Raw genomic sequence first — 23665 nt, 5'->3', positions numbered from 1 at the left:
CTTCGAAACCTTAATTTTTTTGTGAAATTTCCCAGAACCTTTCCAACTTTTCGAGTACCTACTTTCCGCAACTTGCACATCTGTAGGCTAATGCTTGGTGATGGTTAAGATGTAAGACTCTTGTAATTTGATTTAAATAGTAAAAAACTAGACTCTCCTGGTTTTCGGTCAACTACCTATGCAGTGTGCAGGTGTCGAGGATATATGTAAATTTAACGTTTCCTTTATGTATTTGAGTAAATTTCTACTAGTCGAGTTCTTCAAATGTAATGTAAGCTGATGGAACTTAATTTCTCTAAGAGCAACACTAATATGGCTACCGTATAGCTTAACTTGTTGTAAATGCAACGACGCGACTGAACTGACCAAATTTGCGATTCGATATGTCGCTCAGTAGGTTTTTTTAGAATTTTAAGTGCAAGTGCATATACCTTTAGATGGTTCTAGACTTTGCATTAAATTTGGGTGTTGTTTCTAGCTTCTATTTATTCAAAATTTTATGAACCGCTTTAGTTTGCTGCTTTTTATTTATTGAATGCATAACTACAAAAACTGAGTTGTAGTGATACAATTAATTATAAGTAAAAAATGAATTTAATATAGGCGTGTAGAGAAGAGAGGCTCAACGCTCATATTCCGGCGCATCGAAGTAGAGGACGAAGGTTTCTACAAGTGCACTGCCAAAAACGTGGTCGCTGAGGCTTCCGGCGTGGCGCAAGTTATCGTCAGCGGTACGTAAACACTTCATAATACCTACTACACCGAGCTGTGCGTGTACATACATAATTATAGTTGTGCATACAAATACTTATTTAAGAAAAAGCACATACCTATATTTAGGCATAGGCACCTTAATGTATAATATTAGCGACAATGCATTCACGCATAGTTAGCTTATAACACAAACGTTGACACAGAAGCGCACTTGAATATTGCACACACTTATAATTAAGTATATACCTAATACCTACGGCGAAATCTGGAAGTTCCTCATTTACAGTTTAGAATATTAGCTAATATTTAGAACAGTTAATAAACGTTGGTATTCTTCTAAAATTTAATGCAAACATTTATAACAGATGATTCCTCAATGAGATTACCATATAATAAACCCGGTCAGTGCCTTAGAAACTAAAGTAATACAATCCTGTAACAAAAATAGTGTGGATCCGTTGGAGAGCATATGTAATTGGTATCGTATTCTGATAAAAAAAATACTTAAAGGCGAAAAAGATTTTGAAAGCGAAATTTTTTTTATGTCCACACATAGACCAAAAAATTTCACGTAAAACAAAATATTCTTCCAGTTTTTCCTAATCAGAACACGATACCGATGGATCCCCACTATTTTTGTTACACCTTGTATACATTTATGAATCCTTCATAATATAACTTACAAGGTGGACAACTGTTTACAAAACTATTTGTAACTATTCGACTAATAATCGAAAACGTGATTTGGCTTGTTTATCCGTCATATTCATTCCTTCAGAATAGATACCTTTAGTAGGCACACACAAAATAAGTTAAGGTAATTGAATCCCTTAAAAATAGTTTTATCAGGAAGCATTTAAGTTTAGATTTTAAGTATATCATTGGCTAAAAGCTCTGTATTCATTCACCGTCAGTACTAACTTCATTAGCATTATCATCAAATGATTACCACCTTTTTCATTGAACAAACGACGGTTCATTTTGTATGACTTTCATATCGCCATTATGCTCGTACGGCATATTCACATGATTGCATGGCACTATGTATGACGTTCATAGAGTCGGAGGGCGTGGCATCGGTGTCGCACGATAACGAACAGGTGGCGCGCGTGGGCCAGCAAGTGAGATTCCGCTGCGACGCGTCCGTGCAGACGCAGCGCCTGCGCATCTCCTGGACCAAGGACGGCCGCCCGCTGCCGCGCTACACGCGCGTGCTCAACGACGGCTCCATCTATATTAATCCGGCTAAGATATCCGACACCGGCCGCTACGACTGCACGATTAAGGATGAATACGGAAGAAATATTATTAGCAATTACATCAACCTCCAAATCGAGGGTCAGTTATAATACAAATGTTCTTACCATATTTATGTTCTATTAAATTACTCGTATAATAATATGTAGTTAAAGCTAACGTTTCTAATAAATAGTTTTTAATAACCTTGGCATGTTAAGGGTGGTCGTGCACTAAAAAGTTAATCTTACTTTATGCAGTCGCGTCTTATATGTAATGAGTGACAGGAAACTTGTGTGATAGATACTCGTATACCTAATTAGTTACATAAGGTATTAACTGGTTAGTGCAAGACGTCCCGTGTGAAACTATTTGAATATATTCAGTTTACTACCTATATACTAGGGTTTCCCAGAAGTGAAGAGACATATTTATTTTCAAAATATGAATTATAAGGTAAACATCCAATTTCGGTTGAAAGTTGTAACAAAATTAATTTAATTATTTCATTGATACCGAATTTGCGCCCACAACAACTTAAAAACATCTTTAAGTAACGTCAAAACATCTTTTCTTAAATTCTCCGCCCATCACTTTACGGCTGTTCCCGATTTTACAGCAACTCCTTTGGCCATAGAAATGTTTCGTACAAAATTGGCTTTTGGTGCAATTTTTTGGTACTAAGTCACAACTAGGTATACGACTGAATACCAATGAATTTTGGGACAATTTTGGGAATTGCCGGAACATAGGTTCTGTTCAATCGTCAATAAATCGTAGCGTATTCTTTCAGTAAACTTTTATAAACTTTTCGGTTGCCTTTTTAGCACGTTCCTCTTGGTCCTTTATATGTATATCTAGAAGCAGATATATAAACTTATTAGATTCTGGCGACATACGACTTTGATACTTTTAATTTATCCGCTGCCTTTCTGACGGACGTTAAAAGTCTTATCAAAAATCGATTTCAATCGGTTAATATTTCTAGGTACCGTGATTGTTAAGTAATTATTCTATTTCTACTCGGAATAATCTTAAAACTAATCTCACCTATTTCTTCAAAATGTCTTATTATTTTATATATAGTAATTTTACTTTTCCTTTCTTGAAGAAAGTGTTTTACTATGTCCTTTTTATTATGAGACTCTTAAAATAAAGGCAATTGGGAATTACTCTTTTAGGAAGTGCTTCATATTCTGATGCTTATTTTTGAAAAACGAAGATGAAATAACGAAATCCCACTTGAAATGACAGATAACAAAATTATAGACACAATGACATCAAAATTTAATGAAACTTTACTGCCTGAGTAAGACTTGAGAAAGTTGTTTCTATACTTCTGGGACAGACTTTAATTTATTTATTTACTTGCATTTATTCAGTGCAATTAACAATCTACTACTATTTGTAGACTTATTAAGTATTTCTAATGATATCTTATGATTTTGCTCCTCGCACACGAAGGTATAGAGAAGTGCTCGGAAACGCAATTCCGTTGTACTGACGGCTCTAGTTGCGTAGACAATGAGCTCATATGCGACGGACGAAACGATTGTGAGGATCATAGCGACGAAATATGTTTAACGAACACGCAGATGTCGAACACTCTTTCGGATTATCCGCCATATACCGGTAATACAGGTGCAGGTGTGTTCGGGTTTTTTTTGTGGGGTGTGTGTCCAGTTTGCAATGTGGGAATTTACGTACGACAGTTTTATATTGTTACCTTGTATTAAGGGCAGTGACTAAAATGTAAGCGAGAGTGTACGTTGATACTTGATAATATAAAATCGCCTTGTGTTGTATATGGGTACACACTGTCGTGCTGTGATAAATCATAATGGTTTGGTACTCAAAACACGAAATTTTTATAGATACATCGATCTGTCAAGGCGCGGCAGTAGATGAACCTAGCTTAATATTTTGCAGATCAATTTACTAAGATGTAAACATAAGATAACACTTTATTTTATTGTTTATTAAGTATCTAGTTTAACCTACGAATATGTGTTACACTTAACTGAAAATGTAAATGTCTGGCTTGTTTGAATCGGTAACATATGTATGCATGTTTAGCTTAATATATTCGTATTAATTGTGTATTTTTCATCTTTTCTTCGTTTACGTAACTACTAACTGCACAAACTATTGCTATATGCATGTATTCGTTAGTAAGATACCTATGTCACCCTGAAACATCTTTCAAGTACAGTGAGCGAAATTGCATGGAGAAATTATTAATGAATTCATTGATAAAGTCGCCATGAACTTTTACGGCTGATGGTACCTAATGGCAGTTTTATTACAATGTTTTGAAGTACTCAAGCACATACTTATAAACCACTACTTTGTGCAAATTAAATTAAAATGGGAAACTTTAATTTGCACAAAGCCTTACCTTTTATTTTTATTATTATACATTTAGAAACCCTTAAAGTTTCGCCATGTCCGTTTGTCCATCCGTCCGCTTTGCTCTGTGTTTGTTAGTGCTAGAAAGCTGCAATTTGGCATGGATACTTTAATGATGCATGCCCATAGAAAAATAAAATAATAATTTTTAAGAAAAAACAAACCAACTTCAATGAGGGAGACCGGTGAAAGAGAGATTATTGATGATTTTGGATTTCATACAATAAAATAAAAAGACAGCGTCCTAATTATGTAGAAAGGGGGTAAAATGTTTTTTTTTTTTCACTGTACCCGCCTTTCAGATTTGCCCTGCAGTTGACTGGTAAGATACCCGCAATAGGGTATTCGACTCTATTTAAAATGAATTATTTCACACCATGCATGAAAAAAAATGACTATAAGTATGCTTAAAAGAGTTGAGAAGTGCCCTCAATTCCTCATGGAATCCATCATCAGAACTCAAGCTTGACAAAAGTGTGCCTTGAAGATCTAACTGCTTGACAAACATGCGAAGAGAACAAATTTCCAAACGTAAACTACGCATCGTTAAAGAGATCCGTTCTGTTCATCATCAGCATTTCCACTTCATCAAATGTCACTTCTAAAATGCAAATGCTTCATTTGTTGATGAAAATACTAAAATCACTATATATATATCCCTTTAACATTTGAGGAATTCCCTCGATTCCTCATGGACCCCATCGTCAGAACTCGAACTTGACAAAAATTTGTCTTGAAAATGTAATTTGCTTAACAAACACGGCGAAGAGGACAAATCCCCAAACGTGAATAAGCATCAGCAGTTCCAAGAGTATTGACAAAAACGGTACCAATCTGTATAGTAAATAAATTCAATAAAAAGAATCAAAATCAGATCAGAAATGACGGAGTTATGAAGTAACAAACATTAAAAAAATACAACCGAATTGAGAAACTCCTCCTTTTGAAATCTTGAAGCCGGTTAAAAACTAGTTATAAGGAAAAAAAAATTTTTGCCTCCCATACAAAATGATGATTTATAAATTTTTAATTTTTGCTTTTTTTCTCAAAACAAATAAGGGTTTCCTAAAACCATTTCTGATAATGTTAATATTTTCGGAAAAAATCGCTCCGAACGAAAAATAAATGTGCCCCCCCCCCCTAACTTTTGAACTATGGGTCCAAAAAATATGAAAAAAATCGTGGAACAAAAGCTTAGGAAATACTTTCAATGAAAACCATAGCGAACATTTTCGGTTCAGCAGTTTTTGAGTTAATAAATAAATCATATTATAGGACATTATTACACAAATTGACTAAGTCCCACAATAAGCTCAATAAGGCTTGTGTTGAGGGTACTTAGACAACGATATGTATAATATATAAATATTTATAAATACTTAAATACATAGAAAACACCCATGACTCAGGGACAAATATCCATGCTGCATCACACGAACAAATGCCCTTACCAGGATTTGAACCCGGGACCATCAGCTTCGTAGGCAGGGTCACTACCCACTAGGCCAAACCGGTCGTCAAATACATATTATATTCTTTGTAAAACGGCGTACAAAGGCGCTGCGAAGCTACTATCTTATGCTTGTAATGTACATGATACTAATAAATAGCCCCCGTTTGGCCTGTTCTGTCTGACAGAGTGGTAACTACGAAACCCTACACTGAGCATGGCTCGACATGCTCTTAGCCGATTTAGTAAATATTATTTTGGTCCCACCCTCCATTCTTAATTCTTAGATTAATACCACTGTCTACAATAAATAGGAATACTTCGGGCCTTATTTAACGTAAAAATAATGGTATTGTGAATAAATTTTATGGGATTAAAATTAGCGCACCTAATCACTTACGCACAATGAGTAATTAGTTTTAATAGCAATGTATAAAATTGTAATGGAATATTGAAATGAGACTGTTTAATTTATGCTTTTGCATAGAGAGACCCAGAGGCGAAAAAGCTATCTACTCGTAATAATAACCTAATTTCATATTGAATTTCATAGTTTTTAGAGCTCCATACAAAACTTTGTTCACGGAGCTCTTATGATATGTAAATGATGGTAATGAAGTGTTTCTAATTTTTCTGTTTAACTTTGTAATAAACTTCGCTTCGCTTGCACAATATGTGTGCCTCTTCAATATTTCCCGCACTGTATCAAGCTTTTACGCGCATGATTGCTTTTGGTACACCTACTTAAGCTTACCTACATATTACATGTGACTCTTTAGCAATTAGGATTAAAGATCAATTATATTCTATAGTTATATTGATTTGTCATGTTTTCACCGTTACTTGATGCATCTCATTACATTTTTTAGGGTAGGTAATAAAAAGGTAGGTAATTAGTTGACCGTTCACATAGGCAACATTTTAATAGAGAACTACAATTGTGTTTAAGGTTTCCTGATATTAATGTAACTTGCTGCATTATTTTAATTTTCATAATAGTACATTGCAATACAAGTTCGAAGTCCGAAGGAAGTATTTAAAATCCAGACGAGTAAAAAGTAAAGTAGCACTATATGTACCGTAAAAATTTTTTTTGCTTATTAAATATTTTAACATATCGATATATTTTAGGGCCCGCTGTAGAAGAGCAGGCGTTAGTTACTATCAGCCAGCCTAACCGGCAGTTCCGCGTCGGCGACAACGTAGAAGTGTTGTGCAGAACTGCCGGCCCGGACGTAGTCGCCACGTGGGAGCGACTCGGCACGCGCCAGCACGTCGATCAACGGGTAAACTTTATTAAACCTGCTTGAATGAATCAGAAACCTACGCTCGGATCCAACCGAGTGCGCCACATAATTATATATATTATATACTACTAAATAAGTCTCCTCTCTTTCTGCTCTAATATGTGTTGTGTAACAATACTATAAAAGATTGTGTAACAATACTATTGGGGGGAGGCCTTTGCCCAGCAGTGGGACACGACAGGCTCCAAATATACATAACATCAAATTTGTCTAAAAGGGCCTCTGCGCTGTTGGCTTCGGCCCCACGCATGCCTCCCAAAGGTCCGGGACCCCATGGTCCCGAGATATGGAAAGACATACAAATAATAATAACAATACTATAACATACCATACCATTTTGGGCTAGTTACCTAATAGTTCACCGTAGGTTCTATTTTTTACTATAAGTATATACATTTATTCTAAATTCTAAGTAAGCCAGGAATGACAGGAAATATAGGCACCTACTTTATTTTACGAAGTCAGTTGAAATTAATGTTGTAAGTAAATTTAAAACATCGATTACTTGTTTTATAGCGCTTTGGCGAAGGCTCGTCTCTGATTTTGAACAGTGTTGCGGAGTCAGATGCTGGCACATATAGGTGCACCGGGACCGACCAGTACCAACGAACGTCTTCTGATGACTTCAATTTAGAAATACAACCAGGTACTGAATATATTACTATGCATATCTTAAAACCTTCTTACAATAGTGTAGAAGAACAACCAACATCCATCTCGTTTTATTTATTAAACTTTATAATACTGCTTATACAAATCGTATTTGTAAATAAAATAAAAATATCAAATAATGTATACTCTACTTATACTTAAAATATGTTATTATTTCCAGCACCAGTAGGGCCACAGTACCCGGCCATCCGAGACACTACGTTCTCTGCCCGCATTGGGCAACCGACTTACCTTCCTTGCCCTAATCTCGAGCCGGGCGCGACAGTTGAATGGAGACGTGAATATGCTCCTCTCGTTCCAGGTGCCAGGGCCAATGAGGTAGGCCAAGTGATAAAGTTAACCTCACTTTTTGACACCGTATCTACCGAAAAAGACAGCAATTCATATTATCACACTGCCCGTAGACCGTGCGATCATCAAATCGATCTGTTCTGAAGAATTAATAGTTTCTGTCAGTAACATTTTCATAACATAGACCACTTTTTCCTGATAGAAAACAGTATGAATAAAACTGTAGAAAGTTTACCTATGTGTGATCCCCAACCTGCACTGTGTAATTAATTAACTTAATTTCCCACGGCCTCAGCAATGAGATGTTATACTACTGACATAGATACTTATGATAATAATTATTATTTGTCTCTCCAATAAAGAAAATTAGAAAGGTAGTAAAGAAGAACATATTTGCCTTTAGCAGTTACTTTTAGATTTCGCTTGTTTGGCAACTGTTGTGCTTAAATTTAAAACTTACATTTTTGCAGGCCAACTTCTACATAAACCCAGTTAGCGAAACAGACGCGGGCACGTACATCTGCCGCGTGAATAACGGGCGCACCGTCACGGAGGGGCGCGTGGTGCTGAAGGTGACCGGCGTGGTGCCGCAGTTCAACCGCTTTAGCTATCTGGCCCTTCCCAACTTGCCTGATGCCTACACGCAGTTTGACATCGAGATCTCTTTCAAACCTACTGGTAAATACATCAGTCTTACTTGTTACTTCAGATGTTTAAGATTTTCCTATATTTCTGCTTGACTTATATGATTTGATGAGTTCCGAGTAGCATGATAGACCCTGGCCGGTAACATTTTTCTTAGGCTTAATAATATTTACTCTACTCACCTTGTCGATGACCGAAAATGTTGTATTTACCTGTTGATTGAAGACACACTTCGTGTATGAGGTCCATGAATTGGAGGCCTTAGGAAGCGGTTAGGATGCGCGGGGAGGATTCCAATTCCTCTAAAACGTGCGCGCGCTGTACTTATGTCGTGGTTATAATTGAGTAGCTGTAAATATGTACAAAATTTCACAGATTCCGACGGTCTAATTCTCTTTGACAATGGACGGACTGGGACATTCGTAGCATTAAGGTTGTATAGCGGCCAGCCAGAGATGGTGCTTGATGCTGGCTCCGGGCCCATCACGGTCATGGGAGACCGACCTCTGCAACTTAACACATGGCATACAGTTCGTCTGAGCAGAATGGACACTAAAGGTAAATTTGTATTCCATTATAGACCACAACGGAAGTTTCGGTTAGCAAAAGAAATTCGCATCAAATAAAAATTGACGAAAAACTTACTACTTTTTCAGTATCAATGAACGTAGATGACGCTGGACCATTCACCACCGTGATACCGACACAGCTCGCTGTAATGGATCTCAACAACCCCCTATACATCGGAGGAGTACCGGACAACATACAGCTGCCGGCCGCACTGGCTAGTACTCCAGGGTAAGCAAAAAATGTGATTTGACAATCCGATTACCCTGAAAAATATGACACCAAACAGCTCCATATAATTCTGCCGTCAAACTTGGGATGTTGTTTTTTTTTCCTAGATTTTATGATTTTTCTACAATTAATATATTTTGTTACAAAAAATATTGTAATGTAGGTCAGTTTATCATAACTATTAGAAGATGTTAATTTTGTACGTCATATTCTTTCTAACGTAACACTAGCAAATCGTCGTCATATTTCATGAATGTTATACTTAAGTAGGTATGTGACTTAACTACCCGACCCGGCACGAGCATCACTGCACTGTATGGGCAAATTTATGAACAGACTAAAAACCCTACAAACCCTATACTGCCTGAAGTGCCTTGTTTCAATTGTCTAAAAATAATCCTTCAATTCATTGATTTTGTTCTAGGTTCACGGGCTGTGTGGGAATGCTCATTTTGGGTAAACAAGAACAGGACATAATGGCGAACAGTTACAAGTACGAGGTCACGGAGTGCGATTCATGCTCGCCTAACCTTTGCTTGCATGGCGGCGTATGCCAGGTAACATTGTCTAACGATCCGTCGAAAGTCATAACTACTGTATAGGTAGAGACGTGGAGCCAATCAATTTAATAACTACGACTTATCGCACCTTGTCAGTCACAAAAATTTGAGATCCCTCTTAACTTTTATATAGATTTTTACTATAACAAGGTACAAAGTGGTCTTTAATTGAAATTGGTGGACGATACCTACAATATTTACTATCTGAAATCAACGCAAACCCATAATGTCAAATGGCAACAATTGGGACAAGTCCAGTTTGTAATAAAGAAATATATCTTATTCGTAAACAATGCTGCTGCATCATAGAGGTTAAAAAGTAGCCCTAGAGTCTAATAAGTACAATGTATTAATGCCAATGACCTCGCGCTGTAGTTATAAATTACTTATTGTTCATGTTACCCTTTTGAACGCCAAGAACATCAAAAATCGTCGTTACTAATCGTGCCCACAGCGCCAAGGACAACTGTAGGTGTTATGGCGGACGCTGTCAAAGTAACCTTGACACTTTCAAGTAAGGTTTATATTAGCTCGCTTGCGCCCGGGATCCAGGCGTATAAGTGTCGTTTTTGTTCAAGACGAAAAGCGTTCAAATGGTTAAGGAGAGATACTCAAAGACGTATCTGTAAAACACTACAATTTATGAATTACAATTATAGTAACACCACCACGACAGACATTATTATCCAAGAAGCTGTATTCGTCGTGTGAGTTTATGCAACAAAATATAAGTTTGAAGAACGCATGTGCCTTAATGACGTCAAGTTATGTAGTATGTGATGTTCAGTACTTAAATATATTTGATAATTTGAATGGAACGTAGCAACTCCTCGAATGCTTAGTCTACAATAGATCTTCAGTCCGTTTTTAAGTTAACCCCACGGTATTTGATGTCCAGGAGGCTCGCAACGAGCGCGGCTATGTATGCCTGTGCCCGGCTGGGTACGCAGGCCAGAACTGCGACCACACTGGAGAAGGCTGCCGTCCGCACATCTGCGGTCCCGGCAAGTGCACCGAGGTCGGCGGCACCTACAAGTGCTCCTGTCCGATCACACACGCTGGCCATAAGTAATCATCCAGTACTTCTAATATGCAACCGAATGATTTGTAGTGTTCTGTATGTAATTGACAAATTAACCTGCTGCTTACCTATGACTTCACTTCTTTAATGAACCCGTACCTTTTGATCTGTACTTAAGGTGATAATGATTTTCAGCTGCGAACGCCAACAGTCTATCGAATACCCCGCGTTCACCGGCAGCGCATACCTAGCAATCCCAGCGCCGCCATCGAGCCGCTCGCTGTACATGTCCCTGAAGATCAAGGCCATGAGCCCGGTCACCGACGGCATCATCATGTACTGCGCTGAGTCTGAGCAGGGACACGGAGGCTTCACATCTCTCGCCGTTAAAGACCAACGTCTGGAATTCCGCTACCAAACTGGAGACTGTACGTATTACTAGTATATAAACAATACATGCATTGTAAACAATTCTAATTGAACGGATTGAGAAGCATAGTTTATATTACTTACATACTTTGACGTTTAAAGACGTTCGATGTTTAAATGACTTTGGTACACTTTTTGCAGCATATCTACCCGCCATTCTGGCCAGCCAGCGGTTACTCCGTCCCAACGAGTGGACCGATGTGACCCTCACGCGCTCTGGTCCCACCGTGCGCTTGACCATCAATAGCGAAACCGTCTCCAATATCATTCCTCAACCCAACCAACTTGGGGTAAGCTTGCTCATTAGGGAACATTCTAGAAATCAAACGTCCTTTCCGAGAGGCGAAAACAATAAAGTCCGCCTATACTAAGTTTGCACCGACATCAGTAGAACAAAGTGAGGAGGTCTCGTTATAAACGTCATATTTTCATAGAAATTTGACATTAATCATGCCATCGCCCCTCTTTGTCATTGCAAATGCCATGCAGAGTTAGCATGGTCCGACTCTAGCAGTTTCGCTAGATGTGGTTTTGTACTTGTTTGATTTACTAGGATAATTAACATAGACAAACTATTCGTCTATTTATAAATTTGCATAAATTCAAATGACAAAGGAACTGAACTTTCGTTCCTATAGGCGCAGTACGCTGTAAACTTCAAAGATCTCACTTTTATGAGAACGTGAAATTCAGTTACCGATAGCCAACTTCATGTTTAAACGATTTTTCCTTACTTATATAAAAAAAACATTGTAACTATATTTACAGGAGCTTCATTTGAAGACACCCATGTACGTGGGCGGCGTGGACGACTCAAACATTGTACTGAACAGGAATGTTGAAGTGATGGGTGGATTCAGCGGATGCATCAAGGACGTATGTCGCTTACAAATAATATACACAACATGATGGAAATATATATATATATAGGAGTTCGTCCCTGAGCACGTAATTTGGCATTCCAGTACTCGTGTGATCTTCGCTAGTGTGATCTAAGCTATCGCTTCACTCGTCATAAGCCCACACTCGTGATTTAATGCCTTTCATATATTATTGTGATATTTGTTGCATTCACTCAGTTTTAAAATCTGCTTTACATATATTATAGGCGGTATAAGTACTCGACTCGCTGAACAATTGGCATTACCCCGGTATGACGGGCTGTTTCCACTCGGCCGAGCTCACCAAGAACCAGCAAAGATACACCGTCAACCTCGCCGCCGCATACAGCCGCCGTAGCGCGCTAAGGGACAAACTCCTACACAAATTTTTAGTATCGGGCATTTATGTAATCAAACTAGTTTACAAGCTTAAATTTTAATTCTACGATAAACTTAAGAGGGGACTAACGCAAAAAAAAAAAAAATTTAATTTTTAGTTTTAATCAATATAAACTAGACTATATTTTGCTATATTAGCAAAAACAAATCACGAAAACTTATTTTCAGTTGTATATCGTTACCTTGTATGCCATCCCATAGCAGTATAATATAGCTAGCCGAGGGATCTGACGAGCAAAATCTTAAACATAAGTTATGGTTAATGCGGTTGTGGTATAGCGGAAAGTGTGGCTGGCCTTCACACTGGGGCCACTTTACACATAGATTAGTGTTTATTGCGAGTTCATACATTTGCTACCACGACCATATATTTCGCTCCTTATAATTTCGTGGCTTTACGCCTGCTCTTAATTTACATCGTAAGATGTTTGCAACACATCTACGATATTTTTTATTTATATAAAATGCATTCTTCATTAAAACCACAAAAAATATTCCTACACCTCACCTTACTCGTCTTAAGTTTATTTTTTGAAATAGATCTAGCGAATGAAACTATAAAGATGTTAAATCCACGAGTAAGCCATAAGTGCTTTTAAACAGTACATCCCCCGAATATTTGAGTACGTTCGCAAAATGTACACGTGACCTTATTTCAGGTGCTTGTGCAAGATAACGCTGTGAACATCGTAAACGCGTCGATAATCTCCGCCAACGTTCAGGAATGCAGCAGCTACGACCGCGGTGACATCCCTGATGAACCTGAAAACTCTGAGGTAACATGCCGATTATTATTTTACATTAATTACCTAAATACTTCAAAATACCGGCTTTACGTTACGCTTTATACGAATTATTAAGTATCAATGGTTTTATCACGTTATTTACAGGACTTGGGCATTTGTTCGCGCTGCATGAACGGCGGCCGCTGCTCCCCTGGCGCGAGCTCGTGCCAATGCCCGCCCGGATACTCGGGAACATACTGCGAGAATCGCGCCGCACGTTCGCCCTGCAGCCCTAACCCGTGTATACACGGCACCTGCCGGCCCGCCACCCACCGGCAAGACAGATTCAATTACACTTGCGATTGCCCGCTTGGATTCGGTGGCCAAAACTGTCATATTAGTAAGTAACACATAGCTAATATCTACCTAGTAACTGAATATGACCCAGTAAGAGTAGACTATCTTACCTAATATTGATGTTAACCACAACTCTGGTGTCTTAGTATCATTATTTTCTCTGAATGCTATCGTTGTAGAAAAAAAAAACAATTATATTTTTTTTTACCTGTGCAGCCAACACGAGTGAAAAGTTACCAGGGTGTATTCGGGTAACTTTAAAAATGGAACTATGGGTTATTTTCGGAATAAACCGACATTTAGAAATATTCGCAATTACCCGAATACACCTTACCTACTATCGAAAATAAACAGTTAAAAATTAACTTATCTATCTATCTACTAACGGTAAGTACGAGTACACTACACTTATTGGAATTTATTAATTCCAAAGTTCGAGCAAGTAAGAGTGCTGTAAGTAAACAAAGAATTTTAAAACTAGCATGAGATACTTAATTTTTTACATGCGCGCATTACATAATATTATAGTACAGGTCCCATACACATGTTGTATTCTTAAGAGGTTTCACATGTCACGTGTGGGTATAGTATTTCATATGTGATTTAAAATCTGCAGAACTACAACTTCACCACAGCGTTGGATTCGATGGTAATGGATACATCGAACTGGCGGCAGATAACCTACGCTACGACAGGTATCCCGTGGAGTTCGGAGTCGCTGTCGTCACCACCAGCTCGGATGGCGTGCTGCTCTACCAGAAGGAGACCAACGCCGGCGATCGAGGAGACTATGTTCTTTTGCGATGTAAGATCCATTCTTAAATACCTACTTTCAATTATCTTATTAACATACTCAAATGGTTCTTATAGATGTATGCTTAGCTGCGTGCAGTTTAAATGATAAATAGTATAATCATAAGATTTTATTTTATTTTATCATTTTTAATTGACCTCATGAAAAAGGTTATTTAATTGGTATTGATGTTTAATTGGTCTATTTATTAGAAGGAAGTAAAAAAGTCAATGTATATCCTTGCAGTGGAGAACGCACGTGCGGTATTGGAATTGGACCTTGGAGATGGACCCATCACTATGAGAGAAGACCTGGTGGATGTGAGCGACGGTGAACGCCATGTGGTAAGTGCCCGAAATATTGTCTCATGAAGTTCATTATACATACTATAAAGGGGCCCACTGATTACCGGTTCGTCGGACGATACCGGCCTGTCAGTTATTCGTAAAAGCTGACAATTGCCAATAACTGACTGGCCTATATCGTCTGGCAAACTGGTAATCAGTGAGCCCGTTAAGTAATATGTTAAACATCCGTTTCGAGACGCATAAGTCTTACATGGTTCAATTTACTCCACAGATCGCAGTTAGAATATATCAAAATAAACAAATAGAACTGAACGTCGAAGAAAGAAAACAAAGTCAAATATATCCGGGGTTGACGGGTGTCATGAGTGCGGACTCCAACATATACATTGGTGAGTTAATCACTAATCCCTATATTCATAAAACTTACCAAACTTCTGTGTTGTGCAATTTTGCCTCTATCTAACAAAAATAAATGATAAAATGACTTGCAACAAAACGATTATCGATACAGACGTTTATGAATAACGTCTAACGAACGTCTAACTAAAAAAATATCTTGGTAAATAACACCCTAACCTGCGATTCGTAAACAATACAATACAGTATGAAGCCGAATTCAGACACTTCGAATGACGCCCACTGTACAGACTACGAGTAAACAAAAGTTTCTTAATTAAAGTCAGGCAAAATTAAACAGGCAAACGTGTAATAGTTATTTGTACAACAAGAGAGCAAAGTTTGATGTTTCTTCGAGTGCTTGTTTTGAGTCCCGTGCAAGCGAAAGATTCTATAATATCTAATTTAGAATCTTGAGCGTAGTAAGGGACTCAAAAGCGCACGAGATGTAAATAACTTTGACCTCGTGTAGTACACAAAATTTTTCACGTCAGTCAGCCATCAAAAAATATAACCTGAAAAAATTTAATACGTCTTCAACACTATTTCACTCATGTTTTCTGAAAATATTCTAACAATTAAGTTTAAATTCCGCAATAAAACAAAACGAAAGAAATTTCAATAAAATAATACGAACGTAATGAATTAACGAACATCAATTGACAGTTCAATCGCCAACTTTAAAAAAAAAAAAAAACTTTGTAAGATACGGTCCGAATTGCGGATACTACTATTTGTCAACTATAGTAGAGATCGTTAAAAGTAGTTAAGTAGAATTATTTACTGCGTAACAATTGCGTAAATTTGTATAAGTTTATTGTTTCCATTGTATAATAAAATACGTATAACATGGTGTTTTTATTAAATTTTAAACTTTTATTTCATGAATTAATTATTACGAATGAAGACTCGTAGGGTGTTTTGGAACGATGTGGTCTGACTTATTTCGGGGGTCTATTATAAACCGTCAATATACCGTTGAATTACGTATGCACTTTTTTGTCTCTTTCTTTTTGCTAATGACGTGAAAGGGACAAAGACAATAGAATCCAAATACCTACTTCGAACTTGTATTAGGCCCCGCACGTTGAAATGACATTCGAATATAAAGGTCAATTGAATGTTATTATGTCTCACTCAGTGAGCAAAATGCGATTTTGCTCACTGTTTTTAAGCAGCAAATTACCCTTGTTCTAGCTGCTGGCGTGAAAAAGTTTATTTTATCTACACGCATATGATAAATCCTCTATGATGCGTTCAAAAACCATAATGCGGCATAAAACAGTTTTATTAGAACTATTAATTATCTGTAAAAGCATCATTATGAGGTAATAACGTAAAAATTCGAATTTATAAAGACATTTAAATTTGGAATATCTTTTAAAAAACGTTATGGAATTTGATTGACCTCAATTAAAACATCAGTCTAGATGAAGTTTTATTCGAAATTAAATCGCAATGGTGGTCGTAACATACGATTCCTGAACACATCATAGATAGCTTTATAAAATTGTTATTATTGTGTGTGCTAAAGCAGTGTATGTAACTGTACATTCAAGTACTTGTGTGATCTTATTATGAAGCTCTCTTCACTCGTCATAAACCGACAGTGGTGATTCAATGACTTTCGTTAAATCACGAGCGTGGGTCATAAGCTCATAAGACATTTGTTGCATTCGCTCAGTTCTAAAATCTGATCTTTATTACAGGCGGTATACCCGACTCGCTGAACAAGTGGCATTACCCCGGTATGACGGGCTGCTTCGAATCAATCGAGCTCACCAAGAATTACCAGCAAAGATACACCGTCAACCTCGATACAGCCGCCGTCGCCGGCCGGAACACCCAACGATGCAAGGAGTAAGTACATCATTTATATAACTATTAATTCTATGAAGAACGAAACGAGCCTAAATAAATAAAAAATCCAGGCAAAATCAGAAAAGTATGTCAAAATACCCAAGTAAATAAATGCTATAAAATAGCCAGTTTATGAACGAGTCACTTGTATTTAATTTATTCGGATCTTTTTATACCTACTAAGTTTCCTATATCGGTTAGAGTTTCCGCATATGTTGGCTCTTACATACCATTTCTCTACTACACATTTTTGCTGTATTACAACTTTTTCTACAAAAAGAAGATGCGTGCGTAGTAGATATGCTGTTAATGTTTACTAATATGGACTAAAAAAATCCCCCTTGTACTAATACTATTTTTTCATTGTAATATTTTTCACGCGGCTTGGATAAACAGCTCCATCTTCCCAGATGTGTATCCTTACTTCGAAGAGATCGATGTGTTCGAATCTCCTCCTCCTCGATTCTATTTTAATGCAAATTTAGCACTAAGTCCGAACTTTTTCCTTCAATTGATCATCGTCCTATCCTTCCTGTACCACTTATAAGCTGAGCATGTCTAGGTACTCATGCTACGACTGACGCAGGTGGGTTCATTATTGTTAACAAAGAGTTAGTGATAGTAGCAGAGTTGTAAAGTCTTACTACAAAAATAATCCGTGGGCATACGCTCGTCACGTGCGTCGTTTTAACAGCAAAGTGATGCAGCAAGCAGGTTGCCAAGCGAGCATGTGTGACCATCACAATGAATTACTACAAAGTCTTTAAGGTAGAAGTACTAGTGCTCGACGCTGCACTAGTACTCGACATGGGCACTTTATGTCAAAATGACAAGGATTAAGTTCGAATGCAGAAAAATCTTCGTTGTTCAAATTTAACCTATATTTCTATGATATAAAGAGCCCATGTCGGTGACTAGTGCAGTGCGCACTAGTACTTTTACCTTAATAGGATTTGTAGGTGGCATTCATCGAAAACTTAAACTTGACATTGACTGTTTTGTGCTGACAGTTCACGCAATCTCCCTTGCGCATTCCAACTTCTACCACCCTGTGGCTTGATTTGAAATATATTATGCTTGATAATATTAACATTTTGCGCCTGTCAAAATGGGGATCAGTTAGCGCAAAATCACTATTCTACTCTCACTTACTCTTTTATTGATATAGTATACTTTAAATATTTAAAATTTATATAATTCGTAAAATCGCATTTACTAGTAAAATCAGCTAAACGAGAAAGGTTAAATTCATCTTCACGACTTAATTATCTTTACAATAAAGTCATGCGAATACTATTTTTAACACTGCCCGCTTAGCTACTCCTGCTGGTGATTGTAAGTAGGTACGTTTATTTGACTTTTTTTAATAACAATATATGACGTCCGAAATGTTCTAAGAAGTTGGCAGAGGACTGGGCGAGTTGGAGATTGCTCCACCGACAAGAGCACAGCTCTTAAATAAGAAGAGAGAGAGAGAGAGAGACGTCCAAACTGTTCTAAGGATTACTGTATACATATTTTCATCGTCGCGAATTGAATTAATTTGAAAACAATATGTATCTACTTTATTATGAGCTCCATTGACGGGGTAGATACTAACCAAAGTTTATTTTATTTACAGCAGGCGGCTTTAGGAGACATGAGTGAGCGGCGTTTACACTATTCGCCACGAAATTTCACGAATTTTACGGACACTAATGGATATAATGATATAGACTTATTTGTTAATTGTTTCATGTTACTTACCTGCTCTATGCCGCATTTTTCATATTTTCGTTAATAAAAGAGGATAATAATAATAAATTTTCGAACTCAGTTTTGAACTTTTACTATTGTTTCTATAGATTGTATTCATAATTCTTCTTCTCCCTCTTTTTGTTGTGAAATATTATATATACCTACGAGATATTGAGAGTATAAATATGTAGTTGTAAACTAAAAGGCTCTTCTACAATATCAATTACCTAAAAACACAAAGAAAAATGTAATATATTTTTTGCTCTTTTTCTTTCGACATATACATATAATGAAACCCTTGCGTAATTTATATACATATCTAACTAAAGTGACAAACGTCAATAATGTGAGTTAACGTAAATAAGAAAATACGGCGTCAAACCTACTTTGTATATATTATATTATATACAAGCCAACAATTGTCAATTGAACAAAATGTTTAATGTTAATCCTTTTATTCATGGAATAAGCTAGCTCTGCTAGACACAATGCATTGCAAGCGATGAGTTGATTGTTTAAAACGATAAGCGATGCTTCTCCTAAGTAATTTTGTAATTATTAGTAAGTCGATGTTAATGCAAATTCAGAACTTTGCTACAGTACTACGAGAGGCTATCGGTATTCTTAGTTTTTATAGGAAACACGAAGAAAATAAAAGATCGTATCGAGATGAAAATGTGAGTGTGATAGGTACCTATAGACAACCGATAGCTATTAAATCAGGTAGTATTGTACATAGTTAAACTTGTATAGACCTAATTATATTGAACTTCTCAGGACAATACAGCTAGCTTAGTTATCTAGTTAAACAAAATGTTAATGGTTATTGAAAATGTATGTGAACTATTAATTACTTATTGCTTAATGTTTATGATGGTGGATCCTGTCATATTATGGGTGCTTGTAGAAGCACGACGATTTTGGTGCCATAAGATTTTAATGAATCATTATATATTGATATGTAGATAGGAAAATATTAAATATTCTCAAATTGTATGTGTTAGTTTAGCTGTCTAACCTAACTATCAACACTTAGGTACCGATAGAAGTTTAAGTATCAAAAATCCAGCCATCATTTGGCCTTGGGCGGGCGCATCGGTGCCCTATTCCCCAGTTTCTAATTTAATATTACACTTTAATGACTATGTGTAGTACAACTTAACCATTATATTATTTTATCCACGACTTACGACGAAAAGAAAAGATTGTGCCAAAAGTGATAGTTTATTCCTTCATTTTTATTTGACACTGCCATTTTATGTTGCATTTTAATTTAGTAAGTATAGGTAAAGTACGAGTAAGTCATAATTGTCCTTCGCTGTCTAGAACAACGAATATTCTAATTTTAAGCTGTTTTTGTAACTATTTTCTTGGTTTTTTACTGAAAACATCTTATGTAGGTAATAATAATTGTGATGGCATTTAACTTAATTTTACTTCACCAGTGATGGTTGCACTATTAAATAAGCTTAATATTACAAGTGGATATCAACAGAATATTAAAGTGTATATCGATGAGTTGTTGTGTTAAAAATAATTAACAATAAAATAACATACGATAGTAAAATAAATATGAGCACTGAACATATTTAAATAAGCTTTACTAATAACATACACATGTTAATGAACCAAACTCTGATGCTGTTGGTCTTTTGTTTATGGATGTTAAGATAACAATTGCAACTAACAAATAAATAATACAGTGTATTTAACTGTTTTTTATTGACATGACCCACTGGACTCAAACATGACTCAATCTCAACACGTAAAATGTTGCCGAGGCGAGACTATATGTCTCGCACTATCAGATCTCGTGCGGATCCGAGCTACGAACTTTTTTACACGCCTTAACTTCTCAAACTCTAGTCAAAATATGTGGCTTGGCCATTTAGCTACCGTCACATGGGCATAAGGTATATAAAAAATGTATTCACTGTTCATTACTTTTCTGTTATATACAATAGTTCTTGTAGTAACGAAGTTTCAGGTACGTCATCAAATACCTATTGTTTGCAATAAGTACATACTCGTATTTATACCTATTTTGATTATATTTCCTCTCATTACTTGAGTAAAATACTATATAAGTATTCATACACCACAGTGGAAACAAGCATTTTCTAACTCGGATCTTTTACCAAGCATCGGCATGACTCGCCCTAGCACCTATTACTACCTCACAAACTGACTGACAAACACACACAAAACCACACACACACACACATACACACACACACACACGCGCGCGCGCGCAGATATATGTCGTATATACAAATTTGAACGTTGAGTTAGTCTAACTGTTAGACCAAGCCCAGACTGTGCAAGTGTTATTTAAACTTCATTTTTGCATATAAGTTCGACGTTTAAAATTACACAGCTATGTCTAAGAAACTCGGCTACCGTAAAACAATTAAGAAATAAAGTAGGGAGGTGATAAATAGGCAGGTAAGGGTGATGTAATGTGTGTGATTGTGACGATGGATAGATGTGCAATAGATGGACTTTTATCTTCGCAAATTATCTCTTTTTATTAATCACAATGTATCTATAGTATACCCAGGCTAGAGAGTTACGATGTATATGTCACCGTCATATTGTAAACACTCGTCAGTTTACAATCTCACTAGCTAAATTAGAAACTGACGGTAATAATTACAAACTAAACTGACTTGTTAGATTGTACACTAACGGATGCACAATCTTACGGTATCATTAAATGTATAATTCAACAACGTATTCATTTCTGTAAAGGAATTATGTCTTGCGCTATATATTGATATCATTGTGCAGTGGGGTCTTGAACTCTTTGTAATAAGTGCGCTCTGATGCCTTTTAGACTACAAGCATCCAACCAGTTAACACATTTTTTTTCTATATCATAATATATGCTGTTTGGTATCACTGTAACGAACGGATCCACGTTGTTACTTTGAATAACGAGATAATCATTTCTTCCTCTCGTTTCTACGTACGGTTTTCCCAAAAGTTCTGATGCGCTGCTCCTTGCCACTTTAGTCAGCTCCTGTTCTTCAACCTGCTCTTTTGCCATCTTGCGCGGCAAGACCACGGGCGAGCGCACGGGCTGTGGTAGCTGTCTGATTGCTATGTGATTGCCATAATTGCTCTTTGGCCTAGATTGCTGTAACGACTTTTTATCTTGATTAACAGATTCTAATAACATTTTTTCAATAAAATTAGTTCTACGCATATCTGGGACAGTTGGTGCTTGAGAATTTACATTCAACTTATTGGGCTGAGGCAGAATTCTGAGCGCGGTTGCTAATTGCACCACTACAATACTTTTTAAAATCCACACCTGAAATTTGATACAGCATTAATTAAAAGATTTGGAATGATAAATATTTAATAACTTTCATTTAGATTTGGTTTGTATTTTTTACAGTTAATATTTTCTTCACGTTGGTGTGGTGATAAAAATTGCGAAGCAAATTTACGGTAGTGCCTTGAAATCCTCGAAGCCCAGGATATTAGCACTAGGGGTTAAACAATAACTATGCCCCGTGTTAAGTAATGCGCATTACTATTTTTCAAAATCAATGTATGGTACATCATTCGATAGGTCTTCAGAAATAATTTATTTGAAGATTTCAAAATTTTAATAAAGTATTTTTTTTTTCTTTTTCAAAGTTCAAAAACAGTTTGGTACCTATTACTTTTATGCATACCTACTAAGGATATGGAAATAATTTATTGTCGTTCATTTATTGTTGGCGTTCAAATTTTGAACCCCTCGGCGCGTTGCTAGTTTTTACAATAAGTATTAAGATTTCGTATAAAATATTGTTAACTTACTTTCATATGCATTTTGTTACCAGACTTCAAGTACTATACTGACCAGAAGGTAGTTTCCACCCTCATCACATCTATATACATATCTAACCAGAATAATGCTCAGCTCAACCATGAAATTGGCAGAATAGCAATAAAATATTAATAGGAAAGTTTTCTGATTTCTAAACCTAATCAGTGGAGAAACAATCAATAGAATTGTTAGACATCTTAGTAGATAAATCAACAGTTTTATTTTAATGTGATATATGCACGTCCAGTTTTGAATAGGGCACAGCTGCACAGGCAAAATGTAACCAGCTAGTAATCAAAATAATCTGTTTGTCAAGATCCAGCATGCAGAGAATGCAGCATGTAAGAAGCAGCCAGAATCGACACTTGCACCCGGACACTTAGTATTTTTTGTTTCATATCTATATTATACTGTATGTCTTGATATGATGATTAATGAGATACATTCACTGCTCATTTGTACAAAATCTCATACTATTGTACACTAAGTATGTAGATTTACCAGTTTGCATTTTGCGTGGCAGGATTTTCAATAATCATACTGAATAGGTACTCATACTTGCAGTTTTCACATATTATAACGGGCAGTTCTTTAAGAAATTGATTAGGCTAAAATTCCATGCCACGAAACTTACTTAAGTAAGTACCTGAATACTGTTGAACAAAATTGCCAGATTTTTCTATAATGTTTTCACTTTAAATACACGAAATCTAAACAAAATGTTCAACGCTTCCCTTGTACTTGTAGGTTAAATATTAATTTAAACGTAATCTTCCTTACTTAGTGCTGGATACACGATGATTCTATAATCCCACAAATTAGTCAGTTACACCACGTAGTGATTATATGCTCTT

At 36.5% G+C, this 23665-nt stretch overlaps 2 protein-coding genes across 3 annotated transcripts in view; one reads left to right on the top strand and one right to left on the bottom strand.

The window, feature by feature from the left end:
• The window catches only part of LOC133527173 (basement membrane-specific heparan sulfate proteoglycan core protein), a 204374-nt gene extending 183679 nt beyond the window's left edge, over positions 1 to 20695 (top strand). The window contains exons 57-77 of one of the 2 annotated variants that reach the window (XM_061864076.1): positions 604 to 731; positions 1774 to 2052; positions 3415 to 3597; positions 6941 to 7095; positions 7633 to 7762; positions 7949 to 8106; positions 8550 to 8757; positions 9100 to 9282; positions 9381 to 9522; positions 9947 to 10079; positions 10981 to 11150; positions 11299 to 11531; positions 11674 to 11822; positions 12301 to 12408; positions 13472 to 13588; positions 13703 to 13937; positions 14511 to 14699; positions 14934 to 15031; positions 15267 to 15384; positions 17101 to 17251; positions 18873 to 20695. In XM_061864076.1, coding sequence (XP_061720060.1) covers positions 604 to 731; positions 1774 to 2052; positions 3415 to 3597; positions 6941 to 7095; positions 7633 to 7762; positions 7949 to 8106; positions 8550 to 8757; positions 9100 to 9282; positions 9381 to 9522; positions 9947 to 10079; positions 10981 to 11150; positions 11299 to 11531; positions 11674 to 11822; positions 12301 to 12408; positions 13472 to 13588; positions 13703 to 13937; positions 14511 to 14699; positions 14934 to 15031; positions 15267 to 15384; positions 17101 to 17251; positions 18873 to 18885 — 3280 coding nt within the window. In that variant the 3' untranslated portion in view covers positions 18886 to 20695. The other variant, XM_061864067.1, reaches the window with a different exon arrangement.
• A 795-nt stretch (positions 20696 to 21490) lies between these two features.
• LOC133527532 (uncharacterized) lies at positions 21491 to 23002 on the bottom strand. The gene is made up of 2 exons (XM_061864583.1): positions 22802 to 23002; positions 21491 to 22304 (listed from the first exon to the last, which is right to left on the bottom strand). Exons 1-2 carry the CDS (start codon positions 22811 to 22813, stop codon positions 21768 to 21770), a joined length of 549 nt encoding a protein of 182 aa, XP_061720567.1. The 5' UTR covers positions 22814 to 23002; the 3' UTR covers positions 21491 to 21767.
• Positions 23003 to 23665: the final 663 nt, after the last annotated feature.

Source organism: Cydia pomonella, chromosome 1 (assembly GCF_033807575.1).
Source record: "Cydia pomonella isolate Wapato2018A chromosome 1, ilCydPomo1, whole genome shotgun sequence".
Classification (NCBI taxonomy): Eukaryota; Metazoa; Arthropoda; class Insecta; order Lepidoptera; family Tortricidae; genus Cydia; species Cydia pomonella.
This window is presented reverse-complemented; position numbering and strand designations above follow the sequence as displayed.